Below are 23416 nucleotides of genomic sequence, written 5' to 3'. Positions count from 1 at the left end.
CATTAGTTTGGTGGCAAAACGTGTTACGACTTGGATTACAAAGCAACAAGTGGCGGAAAACACATTTGACTGAGAAAGCGTCAAGTGCGAACTAATTAAATGCTACCATCGTATTTTATTAATGTCGGTCCCGCACACATCCAAATGCGACCCAAGTGTTCCTCTTTGAATGTATTTGTGACGCGCGCTTCCTTGGAGTTAGGACAGGGAGTCATCCGGGGTCGTTTGTTACATTCCTTGCCACCCCCTCCGGATTCCACAGGCCGAATTAAAGGTGTGACGTCTGACCGATTTTCCCCCGTGCACGTGTGCTTCTCAGGCAAATTGGACAGCTTGTTTCCCGACGACGGCTACATCGACATGGGCGAGATTGACGTGGGCCGCAAGGTCGCGCAGCAGATCCTGCCCGGCGTCTTCTGGCGGTCCCAGATCTTCGTGGACCACCCCATGTACATGAAGTTCAACGTGTCGCTCAGCAAGGACGCCTTAGTGGGGATCTACGGAAGGAGGGGCCTGCCACCGTCTCACACGCAGGTTGGAGTTCATTTTCAAACCGGCTCATTTCTGCTAATTTCTCCATTTTGCAATACTTTGGTGGGATTTTGTTCAATAATAATTCAAATAATAATAATGAGATGTTTCTTTTTGCATTGCCTGAAAAAAAAGCTTCTTTTTAATGATCTAATTTCTACAGGGAATTTATTGGAAAAGATTTTCACCAAATATGGCGGCCCGGTAGTCCTGTGGTTAGCACGTCGGCTTCACAGTGCAGAGGTACCGGGTTCGATTCCAGCTCCGGCCTCCCTGTGTGGAGTTTGCATGTTCTCCCCGGGCCTGCGTGGGTTTTCTCCGGGTGCTCCGGTTTCCTCCCACATTCCAAAAACATGCGTGGCAGGCTGATTGAACACTCTAAATTGTCCCTAGGTGTGAGTGTGAGTGGTTGTTCATTTCTGTGTGCCCTGCGATTGGCTGGCAACCGATTCAGGGTGTCCCCCGCCTACTGCCCGAAGACAGCTGGGATAGGCTCCAGCACCCCCCGCGGCCCTAGTGAGGATCAAGCGGCTCGGAAGATGAATGAATGAATGAATTTTCACCAAATATTGGTGTTAAAATAATTTTCTATCAACTTGGCATTTTGACATTAAATCAGAAGCCCCCCAAAAAAAGAAAAAAATTTGAATCATATGTTGTGTTCTATGCAGGCCCACTCGTATTCTGATCAATGCTGCGTTAGTGAAATATGAAATAAGCAGCACCGAACATGTTCATAAAAAAAAAAAAAGAGTTGACTTTTGTCCATCCAACCATGTGCTGCTTTGTCAGCTTCTGCCAGCTGATTCTAATGACGTTATTATTTTCTATACTGTAAAACGTATACGTCATCTATTACATAACCAAACCCATTTGAAAGTTCACTCTTATCATTTAGCCTACTTGTGGTTTATAAACCATTTGACTTCTTCCCAACTCTTTGTAAGAACAGAATTCTGTCGTCAACCGACCCTCTGTACTTGGTTTATTCCGCTAAAAAGACTAGCGCGCTCTCTTCCAGCATTTACAATCATGTCGACGCAGTATGAGCAATTTTCCACATTTCCGCTCTGCGGCAGATTATAAATTGCTATATTGTTAGATCCGGCGCGGAATCAATTCATAACCCTTTCTACTCTATTATGAATCACCTCCTTTTGTTATATCATTGAGGATTTACAATAGATTTCTGTGCAGTTGTGTATCGCCCAATGAATCACGTAAAGGAGCCGGAACCTCGCGGGATACGGGGAGCGGAAGGATTTTTCTTTTGCTCTAATTTCCCGGAGATAGGTCTCGTTATGAATCCTATCTGGCTCGCCGAGCTCTCACTTTAGATTACATTCACTTGGCACAACTGCCGTTTTGGTTTTTCCCCGAGCCCAATTTCGTCAGAAATTACCATCCGGTGTCATTTAGCTTTTTCAGCGCGGTGTTGTCTCGAAAGCGGTTGTTTCTTACCTGTAGCTGATCAGAGCGGAGATGAAAGTGAAATGTGGCCTCATTGTTATTCATGGAGTCTCTGCTGATATGATGAAGTGACTGCTCGTAGATGTTATTTGGCAAACTCACTTAATTTCTTCCCCCCCGATTTCCATTAAAGCAAACAATATCAGCCCCTCGGCCCCCCTCAAAAAAAAAAAGGGACGACGTCAAAGGCAAAATGACATCAGCTTGTTATCAAGGCATAAGCTCGCATTGCGGACCGGGCTGGACAATCTTTCTCATTCTCAGCGCAGCTAGCATCTGTCCGTTTGCGTTCTCCCGAGAGTGTGTGTGTTGTTTACAATTTGTACGATGATTTAACTTTTATTTTAACAGGTGGTGTTGAAATCGGAGAGCTCTTTTGCTAGAGAGACCCGGCAGAGAAGTTTGGTTAGCGCTTAGCAAACTGCGTTTAGTAGCATTTCCTGTATGATACGTAGCTAGCCGGCAAGAAAGCAAGCTGTTTGTAAGCTAAGGTTCGATAAATGCTAGTGCTTGTCAATTCAGTAAATGCCTTCAATCCATCCAACTCTCTATCCCCCCCAAGGCGGCCATTTTGAGTGGCCAAAGTTGTTCTCTGACTGGCCTCATTTCACACAGAGGACACTTCACGGTTTGATCATGATTTGTGGTCAGTTGTAAATAAGCTAAAGCTAGCCCGTTCACTTGCTAGCGACACTGATACAGTAACTGAAAGCGTATAGCAAGAATCGCAACTGTAGAGGAGTCCCGTTTGCCAGCAAATTCATGGTGAGGCCGACTTCCATGAAAAGTTGCACGTACGGCGTGAAATGACAGCAGCCCATCTAGCCACGCTGAGGCCAGCCTAATGCTCCTCCCGCTGTCGCCGTGGAAGGATAACTTATTCATGCGGACCAAATGATGCCCGGCCATAACGCGGCCCGAGAGCGCTCGCGTCTCACATGTCACTCTTAATGGCCCGTCTGCGGCTCATCCATCAATCCCGCCTGCGCTCACTGACAATCTCCCCGTCTCATCCGCAGTTTGACTTTGTGGAGCTGCTGGACGGCCGGCGACTTCTGGTCCGCGGGCCCCCCGGCCTGGAGGGCCCCGCCGGCCTGCACCGGAGCCTTGCGGCCGTCGCAACGCATGACACGGGTTTCATCCAGTACATGGAGTCCGGCATCTGGCACCTTGCCGTCTACAACGACGGCAAAGACATAGAAACCGTCTCCTTTCTCACCAGTGCCGTAGGTGAGCACCCTTCGGAAAGCCGAGAAATTCCGGTCATTGTGTCGAATGAGACATTCTCGAGGTCACCGTCATGGAAACAAAATGTTTCACGATTTCGCTTTGTTAGCGGTTAGCGCTAGCATTATCAAGCAAGGTGTGGAGGTGAGATGGGGGGTCAGATTCCACCCATCATGGCAGCTGAGAACTCTCTTCACTTGCTCTTTAATTAAAAACTCCTCAGTCGGTGCGACAGAGGCCACGGAACAGGATCGATGTAGAGCTGTCCGTCTTCAACCACCACCCCCCCAGGTCCCACCTGCTGTGCCGACAGTAGCTGCAATTCAATATTTATGCTACAATATGACACGCGGGGCACGTCAGAGCGGCGTGTTTACTTTGGTTATTTCTCCTCGACGGTCGCCGAGTAGGGAACGCTTCAGCCGAAAAGGCCCGACAGCGCGACGAATCTGGAAGTGGGCAGGGAGGGGGGGTGAAGGGGGTCGGGAGGAGGGAGCTGTTAGCGGGTTGCGCGAGATTACTCAGTTGCGCCCGTGTTGGTTGGTTTGCATCGGAGCTCTTGCGCCCACAGGAGGGCCTCTTTTGGAAAATGGGTCACCGGTTAAGTGCCCCTCAGCAGAAATTGAATCTCACCAACTGGCTGAGCCGCAGATTCTCTAAGTTGACCTTCAAACGGGGGCAGCTCAGGTAGAGGAATGCGGGAGATCAAAGAAAGTAGTGTTTTGAGGTTCCGTGTTGTCCGCATTTGTGAGTTTTACAGGCGCTATTCATAATTGTTTTTTTTTCTTTTTTTCGGTACAGACGTACAGTATCACCCAGTTTGCGCTTTAGCCGCACATCTACTCCACTAGCTAACACGGTGCAGCTCAGCCTCTGGCTTATTGAGATCGTGGATAGCAAAATGCTCTTGGCAGTACATCAAACTTGTTTGCTCATTTGAAATAGCATTCGGCAACGTCTTCCTCAAAACACTAAAAACGAAAAAAAAAAGGGAATAGTGATGTTGAAGTTGTTCTGCTAGCATAGCAAGGTGTTCCTCAAAACAATGAAAACGAAAAAAAAAAAGGAATAGTGATGTTGAAGTTGTTCTGCTAGCATAGCAAGGTGTTCCTCAAAACAATGAAAACGAAAAAAAAAAGGAATAGTGATGTTGAAGTTGTTCTGCTAGCATAGCAAGGTGTTCCTCAAAACAATGAAAACGAAAAAAAAAAGGAATAGTGATGTTGAAGTTGTTCTGCTAGCATAGCAAGGTGTTCCTCAAAACAATGAAAACGAAAAAAAAAAGGAATAGTGATGTTGAAGTTGTTCTGCTAGCATAGCAAGGTGTTCCTCAAAACAATGAAAACGAAAAAAAAAAAGGAATAGTGATGTTGAAGTTGTTCTGCTAGCATAGCAAGGTGTTCCTCAAAACAATGAAAACGAAAAAAAAAAAGGAATAGTGATGTTGAAGTTGTTCTGCTAGCATAGCAAGGTGAGTTACGAAAGTTCTCCAGCCAGTTGTAAGCTTTTTACCTGGATTCAGGTACTCATTCTAAGTAGAAAAGTTCAAAGGCTAACATGCTAAGCTAAGCTAAGCTATCGCAACATGGCACTCAAGCGTCTCTCAAGCACTCAACGGTGCGGAGGGCCTGTCACTATACGTCACTGGCCGAGATAGACGAACAAAAATAATAATTATGTGTCACGAATAAAGCAAAATATCAGGCGGTGCGATGAAATTCTTTTGGCCACAATTAACCTGTTGCCATTTATATATCCAAATAATGGCTTCAATAGTTCCACGAGCCCCGATTTCACACCGAGTGAGTCCATTGAGATAGGCTTATCATTTTGGGGGGGGCGGGAGGGAGGGGGGTGATGTGCCGCAAGATTTTGTGAATGTAAAAGTACAGTATGCGCCGCAGGGTGAGTCTCTAAATGGGGTGGGTGTCCCCCCCACCCTTCATGTCGGTTGCCCTTGCGGCTTTGTGGCCGTGCGAAAACGTGTCCCGGTGACCGTTTTAAATCACAGCCCTCTGGAGCGTGAAGCCATTTGTCCTGGCTGCCTGGTGCCTGACACGTTTCCCAGGGCAGGTTTGGGGCCGGAGGAAGGGGAGGGCACCCCCCGCACCCCCCACCACCACCACCACCACCGCCCCTCGCCTGCCTAGCTCCCATTCCGATGTGCCCGGAAGAACGCGCAGGGAAAAAGGAAAAGGCGCTGATTAAACTCGCACGCGGCGGCGCCGGACTGCGGGGACTCGCATAATAGTTAGCTCCTCGCCATACGCCGGGTAATGAATTTCAATGAAGGCCCCTGCTTGAATCGGTGATTTATGCATCGGGTGGACGTCGAGCGCGCGGCGAAGGAGGATATTCATGGCCGCTTTGGCGAGGCGAACGCGAGGCGGGCATATAACGTGTTGCGCGCCCATGCGTATTCAAACGCGGAGGCGCCCAAGGTTCACGGCTCAGTCAATTAAACGAGACGGCCGCATTTTAGAATGATGATAAAACATATCAAGAGCTGGGATTTGCCCAAAGGACTCATTCATTCATTCATTCATCTTCCTAACCGCTTGATCCTCACTAGGGTCGCGGGGGGTGCCGGAGCCCATCCCAGCCGTCTCCGGGCAGTAGGCGGGGACACCCTGAACCGGTTGCCAGCCAATCACAGGGCACACAGAGACGAACAACCATCCGCGCTCACATTCACACCTCTGGACAATTTAGAGCGTCCAATCAGCCTGCCATGCATGTTTTTGGAATGTGGGAGGAAACCGGAGCACCCGGAGAAAACCCACGCAGGCCCGGGGGAGAACATGCAAACTCCACACTGTCGAACTTTATTGAAGAGAAACAATTTATCCATAGAACCTTTTTGCATTTATTGGGGGTGCACCTTCGTTTGTTTATTTGAGAATTTTTGCGATTCAAACGTGTAGCAATTTTCAAATGTAACAGTTTGATTGAGGGGGGAGTACGATTTTGGTTCAAGATGATCAGACTGAAGCTTTTGTCATAAGCCGCCCAACTGACACCTTGGATGCGGGTGTGACTGGTTGTTTTTCTCTACACGTCCCCTGCGACGGACCGGCGACCAGTTCAGGGTGTCCTCTGCTCGAAGTCAACTGGGATAGCAACTCCCTCCCCTGCGAAGTGGTATCGCTCTCTAGTATCGGTGCATTTCTTCTGTCGACTCAAACCCCCGACTGAGCGAAGGATAAAAAGGGGCGTGTCCCGATACTTTTATCCATATTGCGTATGTTTTTTTTTTGTAGTTTTGTGTTCAAGCCAAGAAGCTCGGCTGCATAATTGCACTCTTGGGAGACATTTGGTACGGCGTGCGTGCCTCACATCCCACGTCTCATTTCATCCGGCACCAATGACACATGCTCACGGGCACGCAGACACACACACTCGCTCTCGGGCTGAAGAAAGCCAAGCCTCTCCACCCTGCGCAGATGTTCTTTTCCGACTCCTCCGCTATGATGGAGCGCCGCTGGAAAAGCCCTCCCTTGCTCCCCCTGATCAATAAGTCAGCCCGAGACGAGCCCGCGGCGGCTCTCGGCGAGTCTCGCCAACCCCCCCCCCCTTTCTTTGTCTCCGCTCGCCCGGCATCCTCGCCGATGATTGACTCTCTCGAGGAAAGGAAAGCGCGATACGGAGCTCGTGTTTCAGAGCGCTTTTGTGAGAGCACAAGAGGTTGTATTGTTTCCAAAAATTTGCACCCGGGAGAAAAATGGGAGGAATTTTGTTTGTTTGTTTGTTTGTTTTCCACAGTCATTAATCCAGACGACTGGCGCCCGGTTGTTTAGTCGTCTTCATTACTTTGACAATTAAGTTGATGTCCTTAGATGGCACTACGGAGGATGTGCATCATCGCAATGGCAGTTTGATTGATGCCATTTAAAAAAAAAAAAAAAAAAACACATCAGGCATTTGTCCAAATACCCGTTTGCATATTTTAAGACTGTGTTGGATTGATTAAAAGTGGCACAAGCATAAAGAGATGCAGCGGTGTCACAAAATTCTTTATTGTCGACGAGAAATGTTGTCATCCCGAATGGCCATCAATCACTGAAATGGATTTTTCGAACATTTACGCGTGCATGTTGTCATCACATTTGGTGAAAGACATCCGACCGATGTCGGATTGCGCAATGCTTGACTTTGCTGCGTTGATAAATAATTCGGAATTATAAAATATAAGTCGTTACATGAATGCAAACCCCCCTATCCCTCCCCCCCCAAAAAAAATCTAATAAGAAAAATATTGTAGGTAACAAATAGGCACCATTCACAGTCCCATTCATACCTATGAATTATTATTATTAGTCGTAGTTGTAGTATTTTGACATTTTTATTTATGTTTATGTCATTTACATATTTTAAGGTGGTCCATTTTAGCCATATTCGGTTTTCTGTTTGCTTCAAATTTGGTATTGCATTTAAAATAGATAAATATATGCATGCATTATTAATAAAATCTAAATAATTGAATGCAATTTACCGGAATCAAATTCATTTATGCATTCTTTGTTTATCCAAAAACAGAATCTATTTGGGGTGGGGTTTTTTTTATCATTAAGGGCCACTCGTAATCTTAATCACTTTGCTGCTGGCGATCAAGGTTTCAATGAATAATGTGCACGAAACCAAAATCAAAAAAACAAATCGGAATCATTCATTCTTCATGTACAAAATAAACATTCATCGTTTTTGGTTTGAAGATCAACCCATAAAAGCTTGCGCAGTAGCGATTTCACCATGTGTCGTAATTTATAGTTATGACGCTTCAGGAAAAAAAAACTGTTGCTGAACTTTACCCTTCATTTATAAATATTCTTATTATTATTATTACCGTATTTTGCGCACTAGAAGGCACTTCGGAGTATAAGGCGCAGCGTCAATGAATATTCTATTTTAAAACTGTTTTCATACATAGGGCGCACTGCATTATAAGCCGCATAGATTCGAAGCTACAATAGTGGCTGCGATTGCGTTATGCATCCACTAGATGGAGTGACGCTAAAGGGAGTACAATACAATGCAGCTTTATTTATGTAGAGCTTTCGCACCTGCTGCAGCTGTGACAAAGCGATTTTCAGAACAGTTAAAATACTAATATGTGCGGAAAATACGACATTGCAAAAACTGGATGTGCTCGAGAAAGGAATTAGGACAGAATCTGAATCGCCGCAGGAAAATCATCTTGAAAAGTCGACTTGCATGTCTGATTCAAAAATTGAATATGTTTTTGTTTGCGGGCTAATTTAAAACATCGGATCATGATTGTTGACTACATTCACAATTGTGTTTTCGTGAGTAACTAATTAATAAGTTAATAACTAATTAATGTCATTTTCTTCCTCTCAAGGTCACCGCTCTACCCCAAACGTCTCGCGCTGATGTCGCTTTCCACTCACTGCGAAATAAAACCCAATGACGTGTTTAGCGACATGACTTCCGTTTGTTCATGAGCGTTGCAAAGCGTTCCACTGAAATGGGTTGCCTTCACTTTTTTTTGGGGGGGGGGGAGACTTAATTAACTCTGCAAGCCGTTGAGTACACGGCAAGCAAATTGCAGGAGAAAAAAGGCCCAGTCAAACTGTTCATTCAGCCGGAAGTCGGGCCCGTCACTGTCATTAGCGGCTCAGATCATAATCAAGTCTGAGAGAACGAGGGGGGGGGGGAATGTTGCTCTGCCATTAGCATTGAAAATACCTCGCTTCTCTTTGCCTCGCTTCAGATTCCGTCGACGAGTGCCCCAGCAGCTGCTTTGGGAACGGCGACTGCGTGGCCGGAACGTGCCACTGCTTCTTGGGATTCAAAGGCCCTGACTGTGGCCGAGGTAAGTTCGGCGAACCCGTTGCCGCCCCCCATTTTTATCATCCTCGCAATTCTCCCGGTCGGGTGGGGAGAAGAATTCAGGTGGCAAGGAAAGGCAAGGAAACTTTATTGATGTGGCGCATATTATACAGCAGACAGCTCAGTGTGCTTCACACATCTAAAGGCGCAACTGGGACGGAACAGTCCTTAAAACCAAAGGGGGAAAAAAAACTATAACAGTTCTTTGAAATGACTGTGTAGTGAAATAGAGTTTTAAAAATGCTCAAAAGACTTTAAAAGGACCGTATTTTTTTTAAAAGCCATTTGTATTTGGAGCTGACTTGACTTTTCTCGACAACTTTACGTGCAGCACAACAGCGACCTGCCAATTCACCATGTTTTTTTTTTTTTCGATTGAATTCCATGAGCATTTCCTTCTTGCGCAGGTGTTGCAGCAGGGAGAGAAGAAAAATATGCAGGGAAGCGGCCCTCAAGGGCCCGAGTTTGGCCATGCCTCGATGTATTCAGGACCCAAGTACACATCCCGAGTGCCAAGTGGCTAATGTGCAAATATCTTGCGACTTAGCTCGACCGAATGACTTTTGACTGGCGTGTAATTTGCGAGGGAATCGACTCGATGGCTGGAAATTTAACTGGGAGTCCATTCGGCGCGCTTGAATTTTGCCATGGTGCCGTCATGGCGTCTATTATGCGGCAAATAAACGCTCCGAATGATGCCACTCGCGCAGATTTTGGATACTAATTTCAAATAACGACTGTGATATTTGGGCCACCGCGGCCCGTTAGCACGGATGCCTCACAGGGAAGAAGTGCAAGTGTTCGATTCCGGTTCTGACCTTCCTGTGTGGAGTTAGTGACCATCACGTGTCCCCTTTAAGATGGCCCAGAAATCACCGTTCGCTTGAGGCTAAAATCCCCCCCCCGGACCCGATTTGACGCTAACGTGTCCTAATGGTCCGTCCGCTTTCTCTCCCAGCCGCCTGTCCGGTGCTGTGCAGCGGCAACGGTCAATACCTGAAAGGTCGCTGCATGTGTCACAGCGGCTGGAAGGGCTCCGAGTGCGACGTGCCCACCAACCAGTGCGTGGACGTCACGTGCAGTCACCACGGCACCTGCATCGTGGGCACGTGCATCTGCAACCCGGGCTACAAAGGCGAGAACTGCGAGGAAGGTAAGAAACGTTCAAAGCGACTGTTTTCCACCCCGGATTCAGTTGGAGTATTTGCCAAAGTTGAGGAAGGGGCCAAAATGGGATTAGACCCACCAGGAGAAGGACAGCAGTAAGAAAGCAAACCAGTGCAGCAAAATGGAGACTGTGGAGCACAGTAGTGCGTTGTCACTTTTCAGAAAGCTTTTCCCTGTGTTTACTTCTAACCATAAAGAAAGATTTCATCGTAGCGGAGACATAAGAGCAGCAAATAAATAATAGAAATAACAGACCACTTCAGCAAACCAGTGCAGCAAAATGGAGACTGTGGAGCACAGTAGTGCGTTGTCACTTTTCAAAAAGCTTTTCCCTGTGTTTACTTCTAACCATAGAGACAGATTTCATCGTAGCGGAGACATAAGAGCAGCAAAAAAATAAATAATAAAAATAACAGACCGCTTCAGCAAACCAGTGCAGTAAAATGGAGACTGTGGAGCAGAGTAGTGCGTTGTCACTTTTCAGAAAGCTTTTCCCTGTGTTTACTTCTAACCATAGAGACAGATTTCATCGCAGCGGAGACATGAGACCAGCAAAAAAATAAATAATAAAAATAACAGACCACTTCAGCAAACCAGTGCAGCAAAATGGAGACTGTGGAGCACAGTAGTGCGTTGTCACTTTTCAAAAAGCTTTTCCCTGTGTTTACTTCTAACCATAGAGACGGATTTCATCGTAGCGGAGACATGAGAGCAGCAAAAAAATAAATAATAAAAATAACAAATCACTTCAGCAAACCAGTGCAGCAAAATGGAGACTGTGGAGCACAGTAGTGCGTTGTCACTTTTCAAAAAGCTTTTCCCTGTGTTTACTTCTAACCATAGAGACAGATTTCATCGGAGCAGAGACATAAGAGCAGCAAAAAAATAAATAATAAAAATAACAGACCACCTCAGCAAACCAGTGCAGCAAAATGGAGACTGTGGAGCACAGTAGTGCGTTGTCACTTTTCAAAAAGCTTTTCCCTGTGTTTACTTCTAACCATAGAGACGGATTTCATCGTAGCGGAGACATGAGAGCAGCAAAAAAATAAATAATAAAAATAACAAATCACTTCAGCAAACCAGTGCAGCAAAATGGAGACTGTGGAGCACAGTAGTGCCTTGTCACTTTTCAAAAAGCTTTTCCCTGTGTTTACTTCTAACCATAGAGACAGATTTAATCGGAGCGGAGACATGAGACCAGCAAAAAAATAAATAATAAAAATAACAGACCACTTCAGCAAATTGGAGACTGCGGAGTAAAGTACTCGCGTCAGCTAACAACGCTAGTTTGGCGGTTTATTTTCAGTAGTTGTAGCTGTGGATTAGAACATGATTTTCTTTTTGTTTTCACGCTACAGGGAGAGAGTTGCAGCGGTACCAATTCCATAGCAACTCTGACTGACAGCCTCTAAGTGATGGCTATACGGCACCGCATTAATAACAAAACAGTCTGTGTATTGTGTTGCTAGTCGGACGCGGAGTCTGATGCGAATCCGGCGGGAGCGTCCCGAGCAGATAAGAGTGAGGCGGCCATTGTGTTTGTCAGCTCTTGAAGGCTCTCATTTCAAGATGAAAAATGGCACCGGGGGGCGCGCTTGATAAATGGGGGTGCGCGTCATCCATAGGGGCCCCCACTTCGTTCTATTTCGGGTTGGCGTGTCAACGGTTTGCGGCGTCGGGGAGCGCGGGTGGCGAGAGCGGCCTTTCCAATTTTTTTACCTTTCTTCGCCGCGACCTTCAGCCGCCCGTGATTAATTGCCGGGAGAGTTTCTTGTCAGTTAGTCCTCTGATCCTCACGCCCGGCGCACAAACCATCTGGCCGGAAGCGAGAGATGCTGTTTGTCGTGCTATGGTGGCCTTTTATGTTCAGTTTATGTCATTCTAAATGGGGGGGCACCGCTGACGTCGCGCGCGCCCCCTTTTGTCCGTTTGCCATCTGTGTGCGGCATTCGGGTATTGTCTCGGCGGACAAAGTATTGCCTAATCACGCGCACATGCTTTAAACCCATTTACATTGATTGAAACACTCTTTGTAAATTTATTTGGGGCGGGGGCGGGGGGGTGTATGTATGTATATATACACACACACACACACGCACATTTGTTTTCTAGTTTCATGTTTAAAACATGCTTGTTCTCCATTCACCTCCACTTTACTGCATTGCTGCATCACACACACACACACACACACACACACACACACACACACACACACACACACACACACACACACACACACAAATTTGCACATCAGAGACGGAGCAGTCGAGCCAACGTTCATCCGCCGGAACTTTTCCGACCACAATCAATGAAGGGAGACATTTCCGTGTCTGAGCTGCTTCCCGTCTTCAGAAAATGACAGTGGATCCAGAAAGTTTAACCCCCCCCCACCCCCCCGAGTGATTTTTTTTCTTTTCTTCGGATTCTTATAAAAAACAAAACACGTGGAGCCACGTGAAATAGTTGCAGGCGTGTCCTGATTCCCGTTGAACACGACTTTGAATGCGATGATTGTGATTTTTCAAACACAGCCACATCCCCAGTCATGAGAGGGTGTGCACACTTATGCAACCCAACCCAAAAGAGTTCAGCATTTTTTCCACATCGCAAAAACCTGACATTTAAACACTCGTGGCCATCGAAGATGCATGCTTTCGGTTTACGGGATTCCTTATCGGCCGATTCCGGTCGCGGTCGGCGCATTTGCTCCCGTGGCTGACAGCTGAACTGAAGAAAGGTTTCTTCTCGTCAGTGGACTGCCTGGACCCGACATGTTCCGGCCGAGGCGTGTGCGTCCAGGGCGAGTGCCACTGCTTCGTGGGCTGGGGCGGGCAGGGGTGCGAGAGCCCCAGGGCCTCGTGCATGGACCAGTGCTCCGGCCACGGTGCCTTCCTGGCCGACGCGGGCACCTGCAGCTGCGACGCCAACTGGACGGGCCATGACTGCTCCACGGGTGAGTGTGGCAACAAAAAACACACACACACAAAAAAACACGTCGGGTTGTCTTTGAAGCATTTTTTTTTAAATGCATTTAAAAAGTGGCGGTGCATATGAATGAACATTTCTATGTCACAACAGTCACCCCTTGTTTATCGGGGGTGTTGTGTTCGTGAAGTAGCCATCTTTATTTTTTAAATTGATGACGTCTACAATGCAAGATTGTATTGAATGAAACCAAATGGTAAACCTTTATTCCATATATATATATATATATATATATATATATATATATATATATATATATATATTAGAGCTGTCAAACGATTAAATTATTTAATCTAATTAAAAATGCAACTGCCATAATTAACTCAAATGAACTAAAAAATTAATCGTGATTACTCACACATTTTTTATCGTTTCTGAATTTCCTTTTACATTTTTTTGTCCTATTTTTCCCCATTTTAATGCTCGCATTTTATATATATATATATATATATATATATATATATATATATATATATAGGCGGCCCGGTAGTCCAGTGGTTAGCACGTCGGCTCCACAGTGCAGAGGTACCGGGTTCGATTCCAGCTCCGGCCTCCCTGTGTGGAGTTTGCATGTTCTCCCCGGGCCTGCGTGGGTTTTCTCCGGGTGCTCCGGTTTCCTCCCACATTCCAAAAACATGCGTGGCAGGCTGATTGAACACGCTAAATTGTCCCTAGGTGTGAGTGTGAGCGTGGTTGGTTGTTCGTCTCTGTGTGCCCTGGCAACCGGTTCAGGGTGTCCCCCGCCTACTGCCCGGAGACAGCTGGGATAGGCTCCAGCACCCCCCGCGACCCTGTGAGGATCAAGCGGCTCGGAAGATGAATGAATATATATATATATATATATATATATATATATATATATATATATATATATAAAATGTGTTTAGACGTTGTGGGTTTCGTCAAGGAAAAAAAAATTGTGAGGCGCGAAGAATGTTGACCTTACAGTCCCTTAGCTAATCAGGATGCAGAAACACCACACACTGTCCAAAAAACAAAAAAAAAATTGCACGAAAAAAAAAAAGTCGTGAAAGATTAAACTTGCAATAGCGAAGGATGACCGTATGACAGATTATCGCTGTCATTTTAATTGCATCTGTGGGTTTGTGTAAAATCTTGAACCCCCCCCCCCCCCCCGGCCCCCAAAAAGGTGTAGGTGGGGTAGAACACGAACTCAATGTGTGCAATGATCCGAAGGCTTCGTCAGGCTCATAAAGTAGCAACGGTCGGAGCTCAAGACGTTCACGCCTTAATTGGCGGCGGAAAATAATTCCTTGACGGCCGAGCGGAAATAACGCGCCGATGAATGGCCGAAGCCTGCGCTGAAAAGCGAGGGCCGTGCGCCGCCGTCATCCGTGAAATCTGCATCCCGCCCGGGAAGGAATCCGATTTCATAATAACACGGCCGCCGTTTTTTGTGACGGACGTTTTTTAATACCTCGCCCGACAACAATCCTGACATCTCTGGCAGCTCATATTAACACTCTTGTGTTCTGCCAGAAGACGTCTCGATTGGATCCATTTCGAGAGTAATTGCTAGTTTGCCCAGAAGAAAGGCAGCTTGCGAGGAGTCCGACGCCGGAGGATTTTTTTTGCTCCCGCTAGGCCTATTTATTTATTTTTTTATTTATTCATTTTTAACTTCGCGGGGGCTTCTTGTCAGATGAAAAAGTACCTCCGAGGTTTTTGATTTTTATTTTATTTTTTTTTTTATGCCTCTGCGGTGGGCGGCTTTGGCGGAGCTGTCTGCTTTTCAAATGTGTCCTCCAAAAAAAAAAAAAAATCAAAGTTATTCATTTGACAGCAAAGTAATTTTCCCCGCGAATCGGCGCAAACGAGAGACTTGATGATGATGATTCCCCCCCCCCACACACACACACCCACACACCCACCCCTCCTCCCCGAGTGGATTAGAGTCCAGCTCTGATGCGTTGATAATCACGACATCGGCCTTCGATTGCTTCCACTCAGACAGCAATTTGTTTTTTTTTCGCTGAGATGGCAATCTCTGTCCTCGGATGGAAGACTCCTTGGATATTCCGAGGAGGTCATCCGGAGAGGCCGTTGGGGAGGGGCGGGGTTATTTTATTTGGAGGCGAGCGGAATAGCTAGTGAGCTCGATAAATGATGATGAGTTTGCGCTTTCGCCTGCTTCATCTTGCTTATTGTCGAGTGTTCCTGTAACGCAACACCAAGTCAACAGTCTGTGAGCAAGCGCCTCTCCGCTAAATTCCACCATCGGAGCTCTCCCGCCTTCGCGATTCCGAGGATTAGATTGTGTTGTCGGAGGCTTCGGAGCAGTCTTAAGCTCGGGCCGAGGCTTGTTTACGTTTGACGGCCACGACATACTGTGCACCGATTGGAGAAAGCCATCTCTCATGTGTGTGTGTGTGTGTGTGTGTGTGTGTGTGTGTATGGTGCTCGCTGTGAAACGGCGGCAATGAAACGGCTGCTACGCTCGAATTTGACGAATTTGGTAGAGATTGGAAAAAAATATCTTGGATAAGTTTACAAGAGGCGTTTTTGCGGGTCAAAATGGATATTTTTGCAATTCCATTCATACAGATTGAACAGCCAAACTGAGACTGACATGCAGAGACGAGAGGAAAAAAAAATTGTCAACCACCATGACAAAATGCTTTGCTTGGCTCGCGTCGCCTCACAAAATTTGCAAAATTGGGTGGCAAAAAATAAAAATAAAATAATACACATAAAATATACACACGGGCGGCCCACTAGTCCAGTGGTTAGCACGTCGGCTTCACAGTGCAGAGGTACCGGGTTCGATTCCAGCTCCGACCTCCCTGTGTGGAGTTTGCATGTTCTCCCCGGGCCTGCGTGGGTTTTCTCCGGGTGCTCCGGTTTCCTCCCACATTCCAAAAACATGCGTGGCAGGCTTATTGGACGCTCTAAATTGTCCCTAGGTGTGATTGTGAGCGTGGATGGTTGTTCGTCTCTGTGTGCCCTGCGATTGGCTGGCAACTGATCCAGGGTGTCCCCCGCCTACTGCCCGAAGACGGCTGGGATGGGCTCCAGCACCCCCCGCGACCCTAGTGAGGATTAAGCGGTTCAGAAAATGGATGGATGGATAATACACACACACACACACACACAAATAATATATATATGTAATATTTGCAGAAAAGTTGCTGTTCTGATGACGTTTCCGTTCACAAAATGCTCTTTTTCTCCGCTTTTGGCTCAGAAATCAGCATTTCTATGTGAAACTAAACCATAAATTGCCGATGACTAAAAAAAAAAAAAAAAAAAAGGTCCATTCTTTCTTTCTGGTAAATTTAGGTGCTGATATTGTGCCCGACACAAAACGACATTTTAAAGATTATGAAAGCCATCCATCCATCCATTTTCTGAACCGCTTAATCCTCACTAGGGTCGCGGGGGGTGCTGGAGCCTATCCCAGCCGTCTTCGGGCAGTAGGCGGGGGACACCCTGAATCGGTTGCCAGCCAATCGCAGGGCACACATAGACGAACAACCATCCACGCTCACATTCACACCCAGGGACAATTTAGAGCGTCCAATCAGCCTGCCACGCATATTTTTGGAATGTGGGAGGAAACCGGAGCACCCGGAGAAAACCCACGTAGGCCCGGGGAGAACATGCAAACTCCACACAGGGAGGCCGGAGCTGGAATCGAACCCGGTACCTATGCACTGTGAAGCCGACGTGCTAACCACTGGACTACCGGGCTGCCTAGATTATGAAAGCAATTCTCAGAAACAAAATACTTCCCATCTCTGCATGAAAAGCAGTTCCGTGTCTTTGCCAATTTAGGTGAAGGTACAGAACCAAGATTTGATTTGTTTTCCGTTGCAATTGTGAGGTTTCATTCCAGATGATGCGTCACAGCACTGTGGAAAATGGCCGGATGGACGGCCTCGTCGCTATGCGGCTTTCGTACGCTATCTTCTTCTATCCACACCGCCAAATGAACGTCGTCTTCTCTGCGTGTGCCGCGTGACACCCCCAAGTCGATGTCGCTCTCGGGTGCTGGTCTCGCCGTATGTGCTAACGAGCTAGCGCAAGATGTTCACTTCCCCCCGTTGGCACCTCTCACGTATGCTCAACGTGTATCATTATGCGTATATGTCGTCTTGATTGGGTGCCAAATGCCGCGTCTTGTTAACAGACACCATCGTAGTGAGACTTTCTTTTTTTTTTTACACGTGCAGTGTTCGCAATGCGGAATTAGCATGTTACAAATTGCTTTCACCTTTTCACACAAGTCGGCTTTTGCCGCTCTTGCTAGACGGCGTGAAAGAGAGCAACCGAATCGGAAAACAAATCGCGAAACATAAAACTGCTTTTCTTTTATATGATCGGGAATAGATGTAAAATGAAGGCACGACAAACTGCCGGCAGCACGTTCTCCCGGAAGATTCTCGGATGGATAAAATAATGTAGAGCGTAATAAAAAAAATCTCAGTTCGAATCCCGCTCTTTTAGGAAAGAGCAACAACATTATTTCGTCTTCTTTTGAAGAAACGGACACCGCAGACAAATGCAACGGTAATGGGTTGATCAATGCAAATCATACGCCACAAAATGCCGTTTGTTGTCGCGTTAGCCTGAGGCTAATGATTATTAGCCACTTATTTTTCCCCGTGCTGTACAAATATTCTTGTTTGGCGTAAGGCCACTTGAAATGCGCTAGCTAACATGCTAGCCATGTCGATGGCTAGAAGAGAACGTGTCGCTTATCCGAATAGTTTCACGCGACAAAGTCTTTACCTCGATTCTTTTTGCTAACATGCTAGCCATGTCAATGGCTAGAAGAGAACGTGTCGCTTATCCGAATAGTTTCACGCGACAAACTCTTTACCTCGATTCTTTTTGCTAACATGCTAGCCATGTCGATGGCTAGAGGAGAACGTGTCGCTTATCCGAATAGTTTCACGCGACAAAGTCTTTACCTCGATTCTTTTTGCTAACATGCTAGCCATGTCGATGGCTAGAAGAGAACGTGTCGCTTATCCGAATAGTTTCACGCGACAAACTCTTTACCTCGATTCTTTTTGCTAACATGCTAGCCATGTCGATGGCTAGAAGAGAATGTGTCTCTTATCTGAATAGTTTCACGCGACAAACTCTTTACCTCGATTCTTTTTGCTAACATGCTAGGCATGTCGATGGCTAGAAGAGAACGTGTCTCTTATCCGAATAGTTTCAAGCGGCAAACTCTTTACCTCGATTCTTTTTTGCTAACATGCTAGCCATGTCAATGGCTAGAAGAGAACGTGTCGCTTATCCAAATAGTTTCACGCGACAAACTCTTTACCTCGATTCTTTTTGCTAACATGCTAGCCATGTCGAAGGCTAGAAGAGAACGTGTCGCTTATCCGAATAGTTTCACGCGGCAAAGTCTTTACCTCAATTCTTTTTGTGAAGAAGCCTGATCACATGAAGTTAAATTCCACTATTGATCTCGGTGTCTTTACTTTTACTTTCGTAGTTTGTGTTTTGTTTTGAGGCATCACTTGACTGATTCATTAGGAACAAGACCCGCGACACTTTGTCAAGCGCCATCCGAGTTTGCCGAAAAATGTCCACATTTCAGCCCACAGGAATTCCGCTTCAAACTTGTGCCGTTTGAAGAGCGCAAACAGAAAATTAATTGAAGTCAGTCTATGAAGGACAACTTTTTACGGATTATCCTCAAGTCACAGTACTCTTGTGGAGCATTTGGTGACTCTGCTTGTCAGCGCACCCAAAATTGAAATCTTTCTTAACTTTTAATAACCAAGCAATGGCATATTCCCCCCCCCCCTCACAGATTCAATAGGAATCTTATAAAAGGCTTCAGCAGTGGATAGATAGAAGTGAATTATTGCAATAAGACGGAAGATTCGGTCTGCTGCCGCAAGGCCGACGGCGTCTGCGCTTTTTGTAACGTTCTTATTAGATTTGTATTGTGCGAAAAGGAGGCGGAATCCCTTTCAACGTCCCTGAGACAAGCTAGTGAAGCGTGGCCGCCTTTTCCTCCACAATAACTCCTGGATTTGTCTTCTCTTTCACTCCTGTCACCTCACTCACTCTTTCTCTCTATCCCCCCCCTCCGCCCCGCCCCTCTTTGTCTCCCGCAGAGATTTGTGCAGCCGACTGTGGCGGCCACGGGGTTTGCGCGTCGGGCACCTGTCGCTGCGACGACGGCTGGACGGGGGCCGGATGCGACCAAAGGGCGTGTCACCCGCGCTGCAACGAACACGGCACCTGCAAGGACGGCAAGTGCGAGTGCAGCCCCGGCTGGAACGGCGAACACTGCACCATCGGTAGGACGGGGCCGGCGTGGCGTCTTCACAAAAAAAAAAAGCTTTTGGATGTGAAGGCGACGGCGGGAGGGCGTGGGGGGGCGGCGGGGGGGTTCCGCTCGGAGATGAGACGGCGGGTGGGTGGGGAGGAAGCATGCTTAATTGAATTTGTGCAACTCAGTAAAGCATGAACGGGTTTACTCAAGGATCCGAGGCTTGCCTTCATCCATTTTAATGTGGGAATGTGCTAAGGTGTGCTCATCCACTTCCCCTTTGCTCCTCATTTCTGACCGCTTCTCTGTGCGTGTTTGCTCTCCTTTGCGCTGCTTGATCAAGGTTTTGGCCCGAACACCAACAGCTTTTCTTACAAACTCTTTTATTTTTTTAATGTTTTGCCTTGGAACGAGATTACGGTTGCTTCTGGTGGTCCGCCCCCCCCCCCCTTTTTTCACTGCACGGCACCTTGTCAGCTCATTGTGATTTTTTGAGGATACGCAGCTAAGCAATGATCAAACTGGAGTCTCCCAGCGGCACTGTGGCACTTGATATTTGGAAACTCTCCATTTGTAAAAGATGCACCTTCTGCTTCTCCTTCTGAAAATGAAGCATGAACGTGAAAGATGCACCTTGTCGGCGTGCGATCGACTCGCCGTCTCAACCAGCGGCCAAAGCGTCTGGTCGGCTGCTTTGTCAGCACGTCCGAACATGGGCACGCTGCCAATCAGGGCGCTGTCGTCTTCTCGCCGATTTTCTTTTAGCCAATTATATCTTCATGTCAAAATTAGACTTTTTTTTTTTTTTCCTGGCATCCACCGGACCTATTTGCCTTTTTGCCCTGTGCTTGCACCCGACAGCAAAGGATGTTTTTATTTTTAATTTTTTTTAATTTATGGATTTGGGTTATGATGAGGATGATGACGATATTGTGAGGATTGACAGGTTTTGAAGTGTGACTGAAGCGCGGCAGAACAGGTGCCCCCCCGCTATTTCATGTCAGGGCTGTCAGAGCCGCTCAACGTCAAGAGCGCGGGGCCATCTGGAGGTCACGCTGTCAAAATCTGCGGTTCTCAAATTGGTCTGCCCGAGTCACAGCTTGGGGCTCCACAAAAAATTTTTTGGGGCGATGGACTATGATGTTATATGTGTTTTTAAACAGTGAATAACGACATATCGGGACTCGGTCTAAATCCTGGTTCTTCCTCTCTGTGTGATTAATTTAATCCAATTAATTAATTCCAATATCTCGTTGAAGACCTTTAGTGGCGTGCGCGCCAACTCATCAGGAGCATTCAGAAGTTGTGTTTCTGTTTGCGGTCTTAGCGAGAACTCGAGCGCCTTTGCGTTCCCTCTGGAGGAGCCCCCCCGCCGAGGGGGGACGGGTAAACTTTCGATTGCAGGAGTTAATTCCTGAGACTTGTTGGAGGTTTTCTAATTTCCTTGTTTGCTCTCCAACAACAACAATAACAACCCCGGTGAAGAAGCGTGCACTTGAGTTTAGGCGAAATGAAACGACTTAAGAAGCTTCCTCTTACCATAGTGGACAAACGAACCCGTTTTAACGTTTAACCCAAGACGGTCTCGTAAATAAACTGACTGGACAGTGATACAAAGAGCTAAAAAGGAACAGAAAGAAAATTCATGACGCCTTTAAAAAAAAAATTAAAATGTGGTGCTATAATACTCAAAAGAATACTAGCACAATTGACAGCCACTTGCCAAACGCTCGTTGAAATCACTGTTTTGGTGGGGGGAGGTTAAAAATACGGCCTACTTAACCGTGACAACTGTGGGCGGAGCTAAGGCGTTGCAATGAAGCATGCGGTTGGTTACTCGACTTTTCGTGATGATTCATTCAATCACCTCCAGCCGTTTTCAATCATGTTAGAGCATGAAGACTGATCTTTCAAGAACCACCTAATATTGCGTTCAACGCCGATATAAACACCAAAAACCGCCAAAACCAAGAGTCAACTTTCGTTTTAGCATCCTCCAAGACTTACAGTAGCAGGATAACTTGGCTTAAGATTCACCAAAAATGCCAGTTTGTGACTCAAAAGATAACAAAAGATATGCGGCGGGTCACATTGACCCATGCACATTTGTATACGTAGTTAAACATGCAACGGGTCAAAGTGACCCAAAGACATTTTTTATGGTTCAACATGCAGTCACACCTGTGGAAACCTGCATTGGGTCACAATGACCCATGAAAATGTTTACAGTTAAACATGCAGCGCCTTACTTGGACTGGGTCACATTGACCCATATACATTTCCAGGATAGAATCTACTTCGGGCCATGGTTACGCATGCATTTTGTGGTTAATTAAATATGCGGCAGGTCAAAATGACTCATTAACATTGTTATGGTAGAATATCTCGTGGGTCTCAGTGACCCGGGGACGTTTTTTGCGGTTAAACATGCAGCCGGTCACATTGCGTCAATGGAGACGCTTATCTCAGCCTTCAAGGTGAAAGCTTTTCCTCACTTATTGTCGTTTGTCAGCCCAGTCTGTTGAATTTTTAATTATTGATGGACCGCTTTAAGGTCTCGAGTCGAATATCCCCGCGCGGCGTCCATTAAGAAGCCAAAGATCGGCATTTAAAATCGATTGTCGCAATCAAGGCGACTCGTTTGGACCTCGGCGTCCGCCGGGGTGCGTTTGAAGATGAAAACGTGCCGTCGTCAAAAAGACCGTGAACTCCTCGCGCATCAATCGCTCTTTGAAAAGGCTCCCGCGAGACGCGCGCCGTCCTACGGGAGCCCGCGTGGCTCCTTTTCATCCTCGTGTTGGCTCGTGCTTGTCGTCTTTGCTTGTGATGCCTGCTTTCTTTTTTGTTTTTGCGGTGCACTAACACTCTGCCTTGCTGTCTCTGCCTTCCCTTACGAGATTGTCCTTGTCTTTTATCTCCCAAGCTCACTATCTGGATAGGGTAGTGAAAGGTACGGCATTCCTCCTTTTTTCTTTTCCACGCCGCCCTTGGTCCATCGTCGTTTGTGTGACCGCCATCAACTTTTGTCGCGTCCGCGCCGACAAACACTGTACCCCAAACGCCATTCATCATGTTTTTGCACCGTTGTCACGCCATCGTCTCCACTTGGCACCTTCACACCCGCTGAGTCGAGTCGTGCAACCTTTTCCATTTTTAAATCCACTTCTGGGATCAAGCAGCTAGCGTTGATAGCCTGCTGCTTGCTAGCAATGAAGGTAGCTTTCAATTGTTAGCGTCAGTTTAGCGTACAAAACTATGAACAGAACTTTACCAAACAAAGTCATTCTGATGTATTTGTATCTTATACCATGAGAAATTATACCATGAGAAAAGACTGGAGGAAAAAAAACTACTCCCGCCCCCCCCCCAAAAACAAAACAAAAACAAAACGTCCTTGCTGCTATGTCCTGCTGTCCTGCTATTGAATGAGGCTAACTTGACCTAGGAAGATGCTTTTGATCATTGACATTTTTCATGCTAATTAGGAATGGTGCTTTTGAAAAAAATCAAATCAAATAATAATAAGAATTGTATTTATTTTTATTTTTGGCGACCGCCCTACTGCATTTCTCTAGGCTTGACACATTAATATGTTTAGCTTTATGTCGCACGTTGAAAATCCAGGATGCCCAGGATCGGCCCGGAAAAAAATCGGGCGTTCTGGAAAATTATGAGATTTTCCCGAAATACCCCCCCCCCCCCCCCCGTGTGTGTGTGTGTGTGTATTCGAACCCTCCCAGCATCGAGCAGCTGCTGCCTTTCTTCGGGCAAATTAAGAGAAAATCGTATTGTGTTTTGTTTTGCTCTGACCGCAGCGCATTATCCATTCCGCCTTTTATTGAAATTGATTTTTAAGGTGCCCTTCATCATTTAGCGAAGGCCTTTTTAAATCAGCCAATGCCAAAGCTTAATTGATTTTCT

The 23416-nt window shown here is 46.5% G+C and overlaps 1 protein-coding gene and 2 long non-coding RNA genes across 17 annotated transcripts in view; 2 read left to right on the top strand and 1 right to left on the bottom strand.

The window, feature by feature from the left end:
- tenm4 (teneurin transmembrane protein 4) overlaps nucleotides 1-23416 on the top strand; it is a 163276-nt gene that overhangs the window by 75862 nt on the left and 63998 nt on the right. For 7 of the 12 annotated variants that reach the window (XM_052078331.1, XM_052078328.1, XM_052078329.1 and 4 more), the window contains 7 exons: nucleotides 320-534; nucleotides 3021-3231; nucleotides 8960-9061; nucleotides 10037-10231; nucleotides 13001-13201; nucleotides 19338-19523; nucleotides 22419-22445. In XM_052078331.1, coding sequence (XP_051934291.1) covers nucleotides 320-534; nucleotides 3021-3231; nucleotides 8960-9061; nucleotides 10037-10231; nucleotides 13001-13201; nucleotides 19338-19523; nucleotides 22419-22445 — 1137 coding nt within the window. The remainder of the gene's footprint in view (nucleotides 1-319; nucleotides 535-3020; nucleotides 3232-8959; nucleotides 9062-10036; nucleotides 10232-13000; nucleotides 13202-19337; nucleotides 19524-22418; nucleotides 22446-23416) is intronic. The other 5 variants (XM_052078334.1, XM_052078335.1, XM_052078330.1 and 2 more) reach the window with 1 other exon arrangement.
- Nucleotides 10240-11327, top strand: LOC127609022 (uncharacterized). Its single transcript, XR_007964443.1, has 2 exons — nucleotides 10240-10392; nucleotides 10897-11327. It is a non-coding gene; the product is annotated as an uncharacterized LOC127609022 (long non-coding RNA).
- On the bottom strand, nucleotides 17402-19315 carry LOC127609029 (uncharacterized). 4 transcript variants are annotated; one of them, XR_007964452.1, is made up of 3 exons: nucleotides 18533-19315; nucleotides 18168-18258; nucleotides 17402-17985 (listed from the first exon to the last, which is right to left on the bottom strand). It is a non-coding gene; the product is annotated as an uncharacterized LOC127609029 (long non-coding RNA). The 4 variants fall into 4 exon arrangements; XR_007964453.1 differs by lacking the exon at nucleotides 18533-19315 and adding an exon at nucleotides 18350-18399; XR_007964450.1 differs by lacking the exon at nucleotides 18533-19315 and having other exon boundaries at nucleotides 17402-18076; nucleotides 18168-18330.

Source organism: Hippocampus zosterae, chromosome 10 (genome assembly GCF_025434085.1).
Source record: "Hippocampus zosterae strain Florida chromosome 10, ASM2543408v3, whole genome shotgun sequence".
In the NCBI taxonomy this organism is placed as follows: domain Eukaryota; kingdom Metazoa; phylum Chordata; class Actinopteri; order Syngnathiformes; family Syngnathidae; genus Hippocampus; species Hippocampus zosterae.
This window is presented reverse-complemented; position numbering and strand designations above follow the sequence as displayed.